Source organism: Limanda limanda, chromosome 3 (genome assembly GCF_963576545.1).
Source record: "Limanda limanda chromosome 3, fLimLim1.1, whole genome shotgun sequence".
Lineage (NCBI taxonomy): Eukaryota > Metazoa > Chordata > Actinopteri > Pleuronectiformes > Pleuronectidae > Limanda > Limanda limanda.
Window position 1 is genome coordinate 15,513,788 of NC_083638.1, and position 17,217 is coordinate 15,531,004.

The following is a 17,217-nucleotide window of genomic DNA, read 5'->3' on the forward strand; positions in this document are numbered from 1 at the left end:
CGGACAACTTAATCGAGCAAATTTCAAACATACTAAGTTCACCATTAGTCATATACGTTGGTTCTGTTCTTTTTTTCCACTGGTTTGGCACTTTATTGGAACAAATCTCTGTTCAAAAAGACTAAATGTTGTACAAAAGGTATTTCATGTATCGTTAACATAACTTGTAGAATATAGTACTTAATAGTAAGCATACGGTAAGTAAACACTTGTACATACTGTAGTTTTAAAATGAACATTCCAACAGATGTTTTACGCACATGCACAAAAACAAACAAACAAACACAACTCTCTCTCTCTCTCTCTCTCTCTCTTTCTCCCGCTGCCTCGCCACACTTGGGCCTCCTCCGCTTCTCTTTGGACAATCTGTCTCTCCTGCTGTTTCCAGCCTCTACCCTGAAAGAACAACTGTTGCTACTGCTCTCTCTCCTCCCGCTGTTTCTCCTTGTCCCTCTATCGCTTACTTAAGACAACACAACTCTTTTTAATACTGCATTCTCGCTCATTACGACACTTCCTCCGCCGAGCGTGTGTCCGTCTTGAGACGCACAAACTCTTTGGCCACCTCGTCGTTGGTCCTTTGAGAGAGTATCCTCATGATGGTGAGACCCGTTTCGTCCATTGAGATGCTTTTCATCAGGGGGTAGCCGGCTGAGCAGCTGCCCTTGTCCGCCAGCTCTCGGAGCTGGATGACCGTCATGCCGATGATGCGGTCCTCGCGGGCGAAGCAGTAGTCCTTCACTGAAACGTGCAGCTCGTAGTACTCCGGACCGTGTTCATTACTCAGAACACTGCGGGAAATGACACAGGGAGATGAGAGAGGTGAAGTGAATCTTAATATAATGTGAAGTTCAAAAGTAATTGAAACTGTTATGATTCATCCTGCAGAACTGGACATGAGTGCAGACCTGTTGCTCTTTGGACACTGCTTTGCTCATAGCTGAATACAACGTCTCACTTAAGTGACTGGCTGAGACCTTTCCTAAATGAGAAGCCTAGTGGCGCAGCTGTGATTGGACAACTCAATCATGTTTGCCCACAGAATGAATGTGTCCATTCAAGTTAGTCTTTTTCTAATTATCCCCCTGCAACTTAATGGCTTCTTAAAAATTCAAATTACAAAGCCAGGAGTAAATCTATATGGAAATGGGCTTGTTTTGATTATGTTGCTGCTGCTACAACTCTCTAGGATCCCTTTAGCTCCGTCACTTCCCTCGGTCCGACTATTAGGAGTACAGTCCGGACCAGGGGACAGGCTTATACACCACTGTGTAGGGCTGCTCGATTATGGAAAAAATCATAATCACGATTATTTTGGGCAAAAACGAAATCACGATTATTCAAACGATTATTAATATGTGCCCTTATTTTTTTAAATGACTAACCGGAAGTACCAGTCACTTCTGGTTCCGGTAAACACCGATTACGGCTGTGTGTCTTATTCCTCCGTGAAACCATGCAGGATATCGGTGCCTGGGTGGGGGGCTATGAGGACCATCATCATTTACCCCTTAACCCCGACATTGAACGGGTTCCATACAGCAACAAGCGGAGAATCGCGAGCTGACCCGCGCGGGTCCGGTGAGAACAGCCGGCGGCTGCACGCTGGAGAGTGGACGCTGCTCGGTGCGGCCGCTAAACTGGATTCGTCGGATTCGTGTTCCCATACAACATAACTTTTTCTACACTTTTTGTCGATCAGACAGGGCTGCCCCCCCTCTGCCATTTTCCACTCGCGCTGTTTTTGAATTACCTCCGGTCCCCACACACACCTCGCCTCCTTCACTTCACAGCTGCTTGAGAGCGAGTGCCAGTCAGCGGGGCCGTGTTGAATGCTTTGGGGGAGGGACTGAATTGCGCATGCGCGTCTCTTTAGAAAAAAATGCCAAATAATTGTTTCAACTCGATTATAGTAGTTTGGAGATCGTTTGACCAAATAATGGTAATCACGATTATATTTCGATTAATTGAGCAGCCCTACCGCTGTAGTCTCTTGACCTTTTACAAACGTTCCAATAAAAAAGAGAAGAATTGCGGCATCTGCAGATGATTCAGTGCTTGGAACGATTGGGGGATTTGACAGTAAAGTATGAGAGGTATTATGCAGCATATAGGTTTCTGCAGGCTATTTTGTAGCGTGCAGATAGCTAATGAAGACTGGATTAAAGGTGGGGCAGCATACAGTACAGAATGATGCCCGACATTTTGTAGACTGATGCCTTTTCTAAACTTCTGCAGATATTTCTTAAACAGATATTTTACACTCAGTTTTAAACCATCAATTTACAAATATCTCCACCTAGACGAAAACACAAAAATAATTACAAATGGTCAAATGAGCATGCCTTGCCAGTAGGTGGCGTTAACCTCAGCTGTGGTCCAAGTAATGTTGGACGAGGCATAAGCCTGTGAATGTTACATTTAGACCAAGCAGTGTTAACCAAACTTAGTAACTTGATCTGAACTTGATGTACATCATTTCCATAGCTTCTCTCAACCTCTGTAACAAAAATGAAGGAAGCAGGATTACTCACTACTGGAATGTTTCATTGTACTTTGGTGACCAATTGTTATTCTTGGTCTTGGTGCTGAATTTGCGCTTCTTGTCAGCCAGGTGTGGTCCCACGGCGTTGACCTCCACAAATGGACGGAACATGGCGTTGGTCTGCCAGATGAGGTTGTCCACGCCAACAACTGAGAAATGCAGAGGAAAGAATAATCAGCAGCAACATCATAGGTTGAAGAAACTTAAAGAAAACCAATGTCAAACATTAACGCTATTCTGAAATTTTATAAAACCAAAAATAGAAATAATGTCTCAACAATAGATGCAACACAGCTGAAGTTCAGCTCCTCATCCTGTGATAATGGATTTTCCCTTCATTGCAACTTACAGTACATATATGGTTGCCATAGTAGCCTAACTAGCAATCACACTTTCACATTGCTGCTGCTGGCTGATCACAGCTGATTGCTGGTTGTTACTGCAGGGGGAGGATCAACCGATATTGCCGCTCATATGAGGGAGATGTTCTCATGTTAGTCTAGTTTTTGTTAAAGAAAATGAGAAAGCACAATCAAAGTGTGTGTGATTACAGCAGTGGACAGAAAACGGTGGTGCATATGCACAAAAGGAAATCACAGCAGAAAGATTTAAAAATGATTGAATCAAAAATTTGAAGCTCATTACTGCCACTCTCTCCCTTCTCGTCTTCCTCTCAAGCTTTTCCATGAATTCAATGGGTCCAGAAAGTAACTGCCTGGATCCTCACCACAACTCCTTCCATCGAACACATCACCTCTGTCTTCAAACAATCACACTGACTTCCTAGCAAACATCACATTAAGCTCAAGAGTCTCCTTCTTACCTTCTCTACCTCTCTGACCTCACCCAACACTCTTCCTCCTCCAACCTCCTCCTGCCTGCTTATCCCCCATGGAGTCGAGGGCCTACAGCTGTGCCGCCCCTCATCTCTGGAACTTTCTTCCAAAAGCGAATCCCTGCTATTAACTTATCCCCACATTCAAATCTTTTTATATTAGCTAACTTTGTGTGGCCATGCCCTGTCTGAACTCTTGTTTTACTCATGTTCATTTTATATTAATTTTATCGGTCATTTAACATATGTTGTTTAATTAGTGTCCTGATATTTTGCTGGTTTTGGACTGTTGTTGTATCTGTGAGATGTCCATAAGAAGGTGCCCATAATTAAAATACATTATTATTTATGATTATTATTTATAAAATTGAGTTAGATTCTGAACAAGTAAATACTAGATAATTTGGTAAATTAAGTAGCTCTATTCTGAATCAAGTCTCATCTATTGGCTCTGTGAGGCTGTGTTTAGGGACAGCGGAGCTTGGAGCTGATGCTAACATATTCCAAACAACAAGGCTAACATGCTGATGCTATAATATTTACAATGTTCACCATCGAAGCTCAGTGTTCTAGCATGCTAACCTATGCTCAATAGAATCAAACACAGCTGAATCTGATGGCAATGTCAGAAGTGTTGCAGATATTAGTTTTTTATGACACTTTACACCTGCTGATGTCGCTAGATGAGCTGTTAATGAGTCACCAAAGTTATTACAATTCTGCCTGAGGTAGACATGAATATGCAAATAAAGTTTTAAGGCTATACATTCAATTATATGCAAAACAACGAATATCAACCTCCTGCGGTGTTAGAGAAACATGCAGTCAGGGGATCATTAAGACCACCAGGCTGCATCCTCCTCGGAGCAAAAATGTCTCTAACAAATTTTATTGCCATCCATCCAATAGTTGATGGGATATTTCAATCTGAACGAAAGAGGTGGACCAACCTCTGGACCCACCAGTCAACCATAAAACCATGCTGCTTTACGAGCTTTACGACAAATACACACAATAAAAAGACAGATGATTCAGATCTATAAATCAGAAATGATGTAGCTGAGCTGCAGCTCTTTCACAGCCTCCGGCAGAACAGAGGAAACAAACCTACAGTGTGACTCCAGCTGTGGTATTGGTTTGCAAGGACTTTAATTATGTAATCAGTGAGTTAAGTTTAGATGATAATTATGTTGTTTGTATTTTTCTCTGAGAAACAAGCTCCAGGACTTATAACAATTCTTCTGAGCGGGGTCCCCACAGCACATATGAGATTACCAACATGAGCTGACAATGACGGGTTTTTGAATATTCACAGGTGTGTATACATTTGAATAGAGGAGACGATAAACAGGTTTGGGTATAGGGCGAGGCTCACCCTTCACGCTGACTTTGTGCTCCCCAGTGCCAGGGTGAGAGACGAGATTCACTTGCATCGACACCTCCCCCACCGATCCGTTGGATGACTGACCTGGACACACAACAAAACAGCAACAGGAGAATTGGAAAGAGTCTTGAATGAATCCGAGAGGCAGAGAAATAGAGAGATCAGGAAATGGGAACAAAAGACAGGGTATAAGGGCCGCATCCAAAACAGTGGGTGTTTTTTTTTCCCTATGTAGATGAGGTATTCAGAAATCGCTGTATAAACAGCTCTTTTTGTGTATATAAAACAGACAAACAAACAAAAGAACAGAAGAGTGTCGATTTCAAACCCATGACAGCCCGGTAGTGAACACAGCCGGGGTTTCCTTTTAGCTTCAGGCTAAGCAAAAACAACAAGAGGAAAAAACAACAATACCAGAAACATGAAATAATCTGCCAGGTTTGAAGAAACCACGGAAAAGAGGCAGATGGTGTGAGGACTTGCACTAAATAAATCATTTTATACAGGAGAAAATCCTTCAACCCAAAAGAGATACAAACAAAACATGGGATTTAACTGCATTCTGACATGTCGTGTGAAAATGAAAACTACAATTACTGTCTTGCGGTTTGTCATCTCGTAGTTTATGTCCATGTTGGTCCAGATTCATGATGAGTTACGGAGTTATAACATGTGCTGTGAGGTCAAATTGATGGAGTTGACTTTTGACAGCTAAATTCTTATCTGTTCATCCTTTGGTCAAAGTGAACATTTGTCCAAAATTTGAAAGACTTGTGCTCATTAGAGGGGTGGATGGCAGCATGGATGAACAACCTGAAAAGGTCGTGCCTCCAGCTTTGTGAAGCATCAGTGCAAAGGCAGAACAACCCATCAGTGAAGAGGTAGAGAGGGGACAAGGGTGAACAGGAAGAAAAAAAAACAGGAAACACCCTTTTGGGCATCAAGCGCTTCACAGTTCCTTCAGCATTACAGTTTCAATCATACCGGGACACGGTGTTGCCAGGAAACAATTACAATTGATTGCTGACCATGTGTCTGGTTTAACCAGATGCAGCAGGTCCTGCCCGTTTGAGCTGCCTCTAAAAAGAGCCTTGTGTGTCATCCAGCCAGGACAAACAGATGTTGAACACTGGCAAGCTAGTGTTGTTGACGAAGGAGCATGTTGATCCAATTGCTAATCAATATGTGCCAAACATGCAGTGCCCATTACGGCAGGTAATGAAGAAACAAGCCTTGTGATTTATTGTAATGATGCCCCGCGAGGGAGAGGAGAGGCAGAAAGAAACATTGCTGCTGCACAATTTAGGCACGGACTTGTGGGAAATTAACGGGCCGACGCTACAGCTGGTTTACGTCAGTTACATAACAAATGTAAAAACAAATAAGCTCTGTATGTTTGGAGGAAGTCAGGGATTAAACGTGGTCGGAATATGACAGGGAGGGACAGATTGAAGAATGAGAACAAGAGGAGATAAGATAAAGGAAAGCAGAGGAAAATAAAACTGAGGTGGCATTGAGGAGGGTCAGCTGATTAAAATACAAACAAAGGAACGGATAAGAAAGGCGAGTTGTAGGTGTCGGTTTGTTGTTTCACATTGCTCAATGAAATAGAATGGTTTTCGTTCATGCTACTGAGCAGTGATGATTCAACAGAAGATCACTTCACCAGAAAGAAACTGTGAGATATTCATACGATATGACTGCATGGTCAAACTTGTTCTTCATTTATGGTGTTACGTTATTTCCATTGAAGCATGAAGCAGCAACACAATCTCAGTCTGCTCCCTAACATACAGAGAGACAGACACGCGTCTGAGCGCACTCTTGGCAGGAATAAACCGGTGCATGCGTTGGTCTAAATGTGTCGCTGTCAGAGCACAGGGTCGGGTGATTAATGGAACAGTGTCCACTGTGCTACATCAAGCATCAGCACATCCCCACTGTGTTTACTGACCGAATGCACATCAACCACCTCACTACCTCCACTTATAGACATCACATCAGACCACTTCAGATAAAGAGCGACAACATGGTGTGAACTCGGAGGTGGGAAGGGATGGGAGGAGAGATTTAGCGAGGAAGAAAGAAAAGGAGGAACGCATCGAGTAAAGCTCAAAATAGCACACAGAGAAAAACGCCGTGCGTATATCCCCATCTGCCAGTCAGTGAGAGCGGCAGCGCTGATTGGCTCGCTGGCCGCCCGGCTGACTGGCTTTTTCCCACTGCCGTTCTGTTTTCCTGCCGCCTGCCTATGCATCGTTCTGCAAGGCTGAACTCACTGAGGCAACCAGGAGCTCGAAGCTCCACTGGGCTGAAGCCCCTCTCCACTCTCTGCGGACACCTGAAGGTTCTACCTCATTGTGGAGTCAGAGAGAGAGAGAGAGACGGAGGAGAAAAGTTCCACACAAAGAGATGAATGAGAGAACAATACAAAAGTGGGTCAGTGATGACAGAGAGGAAGAGGAGGGGCAGCAGAGCGGATAATTTATACTGATTTATACAACACATATAGCTTGTAAATTTGCCATGACAGTGTTTTTATGTGTTTCTAATGACGGAGAGAGCAAAGGAGCATTGGTGCAGCGAAACCCTCCAGGGCATAGGATGAGGAGGCCACAGATAACTTTGCTTATTTGTATTCCCTTTTTATTATTATATATTTACAGTGGCAGAGACAAATGACTGATAAAGTGCGACGATAAATGCAATTACTTCAATGTCCACTGCACAGTTAAGCCTGAAGAAAACGAAGTGACGCAGAGAGAGCTCCTCAGGACAAACACAGTGTAAAGAAAATGGAGCAGAGAATCATGGGAAAACGGCTCACTGCCGAGGCTGAACCAGCCAGAAATGATTATTTACAATCAATTCTAAATAGAAACAGAAGCTGGGAGTGATTTGGAGGTAATGAGAATTTTTTTTCCATTTATTATTTACAAAATATCTGACTATTATAGTGATAGAAACTATGACCAACAACAAGTTTGAAGTATCCGTAACTTACTTCTACGTTTATCAGAGTTTATTGAGATTAGTCAGAATATGTTTACTTACTGGTGGCTTAGAAAAGTAATATGTGTTGCTGGACAATAGAATCCAAAGTCTGTGCCTTTTTCACACCTTCTGGCAAACTTTGGCATAATTTTCTCAATATTTCTTGTTTTTATAGCAGCTTTCTTTTGGGCTGACTCCAAGCATGGAAAAAGGCTTAGAAAACTTTATTTAAAAAACAGTTTTGCGTGATTGAAACTAAGTTTTGAAGCCTTGCATAATGTTTCGATTAGCTGAAAAATAATTCAAATCTCTGCAAACATTATTTTGCATTTGAGTTTTTCCTCATCCAATTTTTCAGCAGTGTTTTTACAAAGTTTCTCCAACACATTTTCAGATTCAAATTTCATGTTTCAGATTTGTCACTGTTCTACCAGTTCATCCGTTTGTGAATCCCTGTCTGAAAACTTGGTCAACGTACAAGGGAGAAAAACACCTTCACTATCACAGTCTGTTATTTCAGAGGTGAGTTTCCCACACCATTTTTTTCACAGATTTACCCACACGTGTGAGCTTCCAAATCACATCAATTTTTGGCAGCAGCGTCCCGAAGCTCTGATCTGAAACTGTTGGTCAGAAGTCAGGATCCTGGTAACAGGTGTGTTTGCTCTGATCCAATTGATTGTTGCTGTTGAAGTACAGTATAATCACACGAGGTGTACCAGTTCAAAACCAAGTTTCAACCTTTCCAATTGTTTTTTTGCAGTATCGGAATATTTCATGATATTCATCCCATAGGATCCATGTGATTCCCATGTGAGAAATGTTTTATGGACAGAAAACAGCTGTTGATCAAAACATTCTTCACTTTTTGAGTAGTGAAGTGAATCCACTCCCGGAAATCACACATTAATGGGACCTGGCCTTGGCGAAAAAGCGAGATATCCTTACCTTGTGAGGTTTGGGTGCATATATATTTCTTGATCAAGGCATCTGTAGGTTGAGTGTAAAGGCTGAGAGCATATTTGAGGGACTTCATGTCAGGGCTCTTTTCGAGGAACGTTTTCTTCAACCCGTTTCCTCCAGCATGGAAATATTGCTGCAAAAAATAAAATAAAGAGAGTGAGAGGGAGAAACTCATATTTATGTATTACCAAGGTAAACGTAAACTTTGAAATGACTTGGGGATGTGATGGTAACGTCTTTTGAGTTCCAACACGACAGCGGGTTCATGTTTGCTGAGAAATAGATTATATGGACAGAATGTATACAAGGAGGAGCCAACACACACACAGAAACCAGCAGAGGAAACAAACACTTTTGCAGCGAGACAAAAAAGAAGCGAGGAGGGATGTAAGGACCTTATAGACTTCAACCTTCATGTATTTTATTCTTTGTTTAACATGATTTCTGCCTCTATAAAATAAATAAAGTTAATTCAAAGCACAGTGGATAGAAATAGGGCCAACAGATTATCTTCATCAGACGTGGGACGATGCATGATAGTAAATATTGTTTGACTGGTGTCAGGTCAATACTTCCCAGTGACTCGACACAGTCGGAGGCACAGTTCTCAGCCTCACCACTGACTCATGAGTCACAGAGTTTGACTGACACGTGCCTTCCATGAACTCAACATAATCTGACATGCAGGCCGGTGACTCACTGGGTGGAGGTATATTTATGCATGTTTGTACTCTCCGTCACACGTAAGCATTGAAACCAGAGCTGAGCTGAGTAATGATGAAGCTGTATCTTACTGTGAAATAATAACCAACTGTACACTGCATTGGTTAAAGCAACCTAGATAAGTGACATATTTTTCTTCTTAAGTATTTACAGTTTGTGTTACTAAATGACAAATTTTTTCAGGAAATTTAAGAATATTGCTTTTCATGGCATCTAGCTAACAATCCCATGAATCTCTGTTTGTCTGTATGGGGCTCACATATCTCGAGAGCTGTTCATCTATCCGGCTTCACACTCGGCATCTTTAGTTAAGGGCCAGAGGAAGTGCAGAGTTAAATTTTGCACATTTTGGACACACGATATGTTAAATATTAATAAACCTCCTTTAGACAGGTGAAAAGGTGTTTTGTAGCAGTGGCACTTTTACAGTTTCAGAAAGAAAACTGCATCCAGCATCACCACAGGGAAGCAAACAGCCCATTAATAACAGACGGGGTACTGCCCTATCATCATCACTTTAAGAATGTGTACTGGTCAAGAAAGTAATTCCATATTTTGAAATATGCCCATTATGTTACTGCCGGGCTGCATTTCTGCACTTCCTCTAGCAAAACAACCCAACAGCGACAACTAGCATGCTCAAAATATCAGCCTGCCTCTGGCAAAATGACCTGCCTAAATAACATCCTTCCACCATATCCTCCTTCTTGTCTTTTTTCCTCTTTCCTTATTTACCTTAACCTCGTTCTTTCTTAAATTTTTAATTTCCTTCTTTCTGTGTACTTTCATTTCCCCATCTTTCTTTGAGTCTTATCTTCTCCTCTGTCCTCACAGCTTACCAGGGGTGGACATTTAGTGGTGAATCAGTGGGAAGTAGCGCTTCTCTCTTTACTGACACATGTGTGTGGAAAGGGAAGCAATCTATTTATGTTCCAGCAAATTGGGGACGAGGATTAAATAGCTGCCTTTCTCCAACAATCCCTGGCAGGTGAGAGTTCAGAGAAAGGAACAAATGGTGCATTATTGTGTTTGTGTTAAATGGACTTCTCTGTGGGCCAGTGCATTTAGCCATTATCCCAGCCATTAGTTTTCAAGGGTTGAAGGTTCATGTCTATTTTCAGCGGGATAATCACTAAATGCACTCAAACTCAATATAATAAAGTACATACACAGCATTTGACGTCACTTATTAGTCCAAGTAAACGTGGTTAATGTAGTAAATACACAAATACTAGCAGTCAATAATAGCCTGTATATTATATGTTGTCACAATACAAAAATGTATAAAAATAATAACATACCTGCCCTAATATCTCAATAGTGATACTGAAGCTATACAATGGGCCTGTTGCCATTAATTGTTCATTTTAAATCTAATTTGACTAAATACAATGTGTTCAGTCGAGCGCAGACCTCTGAAAGAGAAGTATCAAGTCATTTTGTTCAGTTTATTTTAGTAATATACTGAGGTGTCATGGCTGATAATCCTGTGTTTGAGCTTCATCATCATGAACAGTTAGTATCAGATATTTTGATCAATGTCACACTCAATACAATGGTAGTTTATGTGTTAATAAACATTTTGTTGTTTGTTTTTTGTTTATGCAGGTGTGTTCTTTTTAATTAGCACATTCATGACATTGATGATTGGAATATTAAAAATAATTAGATCAATGTAACTGGGTTAATTAAAGTTTTAATGGGGTCGGTCTGACTATTGGCTTATTAAGTAAATAGCACCTTATTTCAAATTAAATGTCTGCCTTGTCAACAAGCAGTGGGTGGTTCATTTGAACACTTGTATTTGCATACGATCATATTCAGCCTCAGTAATAATTAAACTAAGACACTATTCTGACTTAAGCCGCATTATGAAGACATGTATAAGTCTTAATCACATTATAAAATCCTATTGGAGTTTTCACAGAGTTTTGTGAATGTCGAAATGCAACATTTACCAACTGCTTGACGATTCATGCCATAGGTGGAAACAAGGTGGAAAAATAAAAAGAAGTTGTAGCTTCTGCAAAATGCGAATGAAAACACCCAACTTGGTAGAGGGCAGCATCGTACAATTTACAGGCTGAGGATTTAAATCTGGTGGAATAAAGTTGGACGAGATGATGTAGTTGATGTACTGATGTGTGTCATAATGCTCTGTGATATGTTCAAGGTAATATTCTGTATTATTCTATCAGTAACTCATATAAACTCCTAAAACAAAATAATGCATTATTCTGAATGAAGTCAGAATATTGGCTTGCGTGTAAGCGAAGCCAGTGTCACTAAAAGTTAAAAGTACAAAAAAATGGGGTATGGTACCATTTTGAACGACAGGATATCGCAATACCTTTTATAAAATTGGTATAATGTGCTATAATAAAATGATTTGTGTATGAACACACACAAACATTGTTATTTGGCTTATTTTCAAAGCATGGCTCCCATTTAGTCTCTTTGAAAGCACCGATTTAAATATTGTGTGTGCAACTTGATCAGCCAACTCTCCTGCGACATTACTCAACTGTTAATTGACTGTTCTCATTGGAATACTGATGAAATTCCAGCGACATGATTGATCTAAACCTGCAGGTAGTTTCCTTGGAGACAGCAGAATCAATTCTTTTTTCTGGGCTCTTTATGACGCAGTGTTCCCCCTGTGGCACGTCACCGTAACTCTTCCCTTGTCCCTGAAGAACTGAGGCATGGTTCTTGAAATTGTCTCGTATCCCCTCACGATAAACAGTCGTATGGCTGTAATTTAACAGTGCTGCATTTCACACTTTTCTCTCGCCGAGAGGCGGTGGGCATCATTCCATATTCTTGGGATATTAATTACACATTTCTCAGATGGGGCTAAACTGGCATTGTGTCATGTTCGCCTGAAACTATTTTCTTCTCTCTGGCTTATTGAAAGTTAATTTCTGAGGCAATTTCTTGTGTCAACTACATTATGTCTCATCACGGCAAATGGGGGAGTCAGCCAGCACCTGTTACAAGTTAATATGCATCTGTGAGGTGACTGTGTAAGAATATTTCTTCAGTTTTAAGATTTAAACAGTCAGATGAAACAAAAATACACAAACAGTATTTTTTCTATTTCAGACATACTGTGTACCCCTGTCCCAGCACGTGAAATTGAAATATTAACATTACTATATATAAAAAATGTTCTACCAGTCCTCATTACCTGAGGCTTTTACACTTACCTTGCTTGTAAACACACTAATTTACAGTGCAGAGGAATAAATAAAGGAGAGGGGCCAATGACACTTCAGCCCTCGATGCCTAAAGCACATGACATGACTCACAGAAATTCAGCCTCCAGATACATTTAACAGCCTCTTATAAAATACTCATTTAAGTCAATTTGCATATCTGCGCTCTGCAGTGCCTTATGTAGCCCAGCTGTCCTTTATAAAAGGTCAAGTTTAGCCAGCCAGGTTTCTCTGGCTGCACAGCCAACAGTATAATCCATATAATACTCACCTTGATGGTAGGAAGCACAAGGTCCAAGGCTGCACACTGGCGTGGAGTCAGACTCCTGGCTTCCTCTCGAGTTACATGCTCCTGGAGGAACAACAGATCAAGTCAAACACACTGCAGAAGGCAACACAGCAACACAAGTCACATTCACACACTGAATTACGTGTAATGCCTCGACCTCAGGTGAACCATGATACTTGAGATATAGCATTAACTGTTTACAAAACCAGACAATTGCAGTCATTTTAAATGCAGTGTTTGATAAATTCATGACTCACAGCAGCCTAATAAATGTTTTTTATTGTCCAATTTGAATTTCTTTGGGTTGTTAATGTATTATATGAAAAACCTTTCCCAGGGTCTAGAAAACAATAAACTACACTGAAGCAAACTCAGATATAAAAGTATTCCACAGGATTCATGTAACTGCACATTAGTCCAAACCTTCACATGAGCGTGGTGTTGGCAGCTAACCTTCAATCAACACACAAAGGCAGAGGCTGGTACAATGAGCACTTCTGCAACAATAGTCAATCCTCTCTTTTGTATTCAGAATTAATTTGGCAGCTACTAAATTAACCATCAGTTTTATAATGATCTTGAAAAAATAAAATAAAAAACATTGCATGGTCTTTTTTGGATGCAAAAAACTCTGGTTATGGTGAGCTCCAAACTCGCTTTAGGATGCAGGCAAGTGGGAATACCCTTAAATTGATTTTTTTATTGATTTCTGGAGTAATTACTCATAAAAAGTGTGAATTATTTCAGCAAAATCTTACAATTTCTAGCTGTTTATAAGCAGTTAAAGAAAACTAGGTCAAATATGCTAATTGCAATTTTCATGACGTCATTGCATCACATTTGCATTCTGCCTGGTGTCAGCCAGTTTCAGCCCTTTATATGTTTTTGCCTCTCTCCGACTGTCTGTGCACACATATGCAGTATTCTACCACAGCTGGATTCCCATTAACGCTGTTCTCATTTACATGTTCTTCTGTTTCTGTTGTCAGACAACTAAACAAGTCTGAGATAGTGACTGAAATGAGGCACATTAAGATGAAGAGTTTAGCAGCAGTCACTTACAAGACTTTTCAAAGCTGCTGCTCTGCTCAGATATAATCCTGGAACATCGTCTGACAAAATCACTGTGTACTGTTGGTAAGCTACAGACAAAGTAGCGGCGCTGTGATTTCAGCCATAGTTACACGACAAATGATCACTCAGAGAGAAAGTTGGAAGCTCATTCAGGTCCAGATGAATGAGAAGCTCTGTGGGAATGTTGCAGTGCAGACAAAAACTGCACATCCTCCCTTCCATATGTGCTCGGACGGATAAGTGGCTCAATACAGAATCATTTGTTAGAGACAAACAGCCCCATAAAGTCCCTGCTGTTCCATGACTTCATGCCATTACATGTGTCAAGGGTCACAGCACTTTCAAAATGATGTGACACGTGATTCCTTTTGCGTGATAACCACCGTAGTTAATGAGGTTACAACCATTTATTTATAATTTTCTATAATAATTAATAAAAAAAACAGTGTGACTAATTGTAGCCCAACAACACAACAAGTAACACAATTAATTTAGTTTAGTTTAACAATATCACAGTATACACATACGCATCTAGACAAAAACAGTGATCTAGGTGTGCTGAGGATTATCCGTCATGATCAGGAGAAACGACAGAATGATAAACCACTTCAACGCTTAAGGAGGGAGACAGAGACACACCCATCTGTGCACTGATGTATACCATCCAGATGTTGCCTCAAAGGACATCCTGAACAAAACACAAATCCGACTACAAACACACCAACGTTCAGTTTGCAACCCCCAGTGGCTCAGAGTTAAAATACCTCTGTGAGGTGCAGACACGCAGCGGCTGTGAGTAAAACCAGTGAAACCACTGATCCAGTCCAACTACTCAGAGCACACGGGGGATTAAACATCCTCTGGTCACAACAGTAATTAGACACCAGCCTGGTTGTGTTGCACTAAGCTGCACTGTAATGCCAAAGCCTACAGTGGCTTACATGAGGATGTTTTAAAAAAAAAAATCCTCATATATTTCTTTTTAAAAGATGATAATGTGGATTAATAGGTTACGAGTGTCATGTTTCACATTTAACCTGTGCATGTCGGTATTATCTGTAGTGATTCTGAGCAGTGGATAATCACTTTGGATTCAGACATCATAGGGTTAGGTGGCGTAGGCTTTGTGTGTCTGCAACAATCTATTCGGACTTGTCGAAAAAATTACCTTCAGTTTTGACAGCTGGCCCAAGTCCTTGGCAGCACTGAAGATCATCTGAGCTCCTTGCTGTTGGAGAAACACACATTTTTTGGGGGGGTTATAACAGAATTAATAGAGAAACTGAATATGACGATAAGAGCAAACTAAAAAACATGATGCATGTGGCGAACATAAAGTAATTTCTATGATTTGTACCAAGGTTTAGGAAAACAACAGCTTGACATGATGGAATTAAAGCTCCACGTGTGAAGCCTTAGAGATGTCGTGTTGTTTCATCTCCTGTACAGTAATTTGTATGTTATGAGGGAGAGAGGTGGACAGATGGAGGAACTGGGAGACAGAGAAAAAGAGAGAGACAGGTGGAAGAGAAGAGGGGGGTGGAGGGAAAAGTCCGACAGATAAAAAGAGCAACAGAAAAAGGAAATTGTATCAAACTCACACTCTGGTCATTCAGCGGAGGGAGCACGATGGTCCTCTCGATGGTGTTCAGCACGATTTTCCACAGCTCTTTGAGGACTCGTTTCAGCACTGTCTTCTCACAAATCTTGGCGAATAACATCAGACTGCAAAGCGGCAAAAGAGAGGCCATTTGTCAGGTCAACTCTCAACAAGCACGAGCCTCAAACTGAGCCAACGCGGCTGAAAGCGATGACAAATCGTATAGAACAATTTTGAGTAAAGAAAGAAACACCTGTGATTCGTAGAATAAAAAGAAGCAGTTCTAAATGCTTTAATCTTGAGCTATTGTGAGTGCAAGGACTGGGAGACGGGGGGGGGGGGGGATTTGGTATCTCCATTATAAAGAGGATTCTCTGTAATACTCCATTGGCCTTAATGTTGTTCTGACAAATAGTTGACAGCGATTCTCGGAGCTCTGCTGAACCATATCATCGCTATTGTTCTTTCAAGAATGCCTCAAAAGTAAGTACGGAACCAGGGCTAAAATAAAAAAGACATTAACAGAGATGGAGATTGTTTCTATTGCAAAAAAACATATTTGATCTCATACTGTCCTAATAGAAATGGAAATATAATTATAGATGATGACCTCAGCCTTCACAGTGTCTGATGATTAAACATCAGTGATGAAGTGATCAACACAGAGCGAGGAGTCAATGGTTTTTCATCCTACGCGTGTGTCAACAAGTCTGCGTTCAAACAGATAAGAGCATCCTCTTCATTTAAATAGAATCACTGTGTTGACACAGCAGCAGGGGTGCAGACTCCAGAAACACAAGCAAAAAAATAGTGTAATCTGGCAATAAAGTTGAACCTGGCTCCTGCAACCGGTTTAAATAAGTAGAGCTTTGGTGTATTTGTAATGTGAAAGCTGTATTTCTACTGTTCACCTGTTATATTACTGTCTCACAGATACCTGACTCAATAGAAACACAATTCAGTTCGTGGGATTGTTTGAACACAGGCACCTTTTCGGTTTAAAATCCCATAAAGACTTTCTGCTGTGCTATAACTTAGAAATAATTGTTTTTTTCTCCTTAACAAGGCACAGAGGCTTCTGTTGTTTTCATTAACTTGCAGATCAATAAAAAATACTTGTAAAAATGTATAAGCTGGTACTTGAGTTTTACGCATGTGTGGTACTTGTGTTTCAAGAGGACAGTACATACAGTGGAGTGGATATAGGCCTCAGTTATTCATTGAGTTATGAATACAAGTTTTAATTAATAAAGATAAACTCAGAGATGATAGATGATCAACACTGACAGATGATTTATGTAATCAGGATATAACTATCAAACTTGAGGGCAATGAGGCTAAACCTGTGTTTGCTAGAGAGGGTCACACGTATTGCTTCTGTGTCACATGTTGAACAATAGACACCCACTTTTTATCCAGAAGGTCCATGAGAGGCCGGAGGACTGACTCTGCATCCATGGCAGCGTTGCTCCCTTTGGCCGGCCCTTTCATCTGCACCAGCTCCTGGTTCATCTGCTTCACACAGTCCTCGATCACAGGTTTGAAACTGGGTGAAAGGAAAACATCATCAAACATGATCCTTTTTGAGGAGG

General features: G+C 40.8%; 1 protein-coding gene across 1 annotated transcript in view; it reads right to left on the reverse strand.

Annotated features, from left to right (window-relative positions):
* Positions 1-505: 505 nt before the first annotated feature.
* LOC132998896 (protein unc-13 homolog C) overlaps positions 506-17,217 on the reverse strand; it is a 106,633-nt gene continuing 89,921 nt past the window's right edge. The window contains exons 25-32 of the mRNA XM_061068641.1: positions 17,034-17,171; positions 15,623-15,750; positions 15,194-15,246; positions 12,934-13,014; positions 8,707-8,854; positions 4,756-4,848; positions 2,535-2,694; positions 506-791 (exon numbers count right to left, since the gene is read on the reverse strand). Coding sequence (XP_060924624.1) covers positions 506-791; positions 2,535-2,694; positions 4,756-4,848; positions 8,707-8,854; positions 12,934-13,014; positions 15,194-15,246; positions 15,623-15,750; positions 17,034-17,171 — 1,087 coding nt within the window. The remainder of the gene's footprint in view (positions 792-2,534; positions 2,695-4,755; positions 4,849-8,706; positions 8,855-12,933; positions 13,015-15,193; positions 15,247-15,622; positions 15,751-17,033; positions 17,172-17,217) is intronic.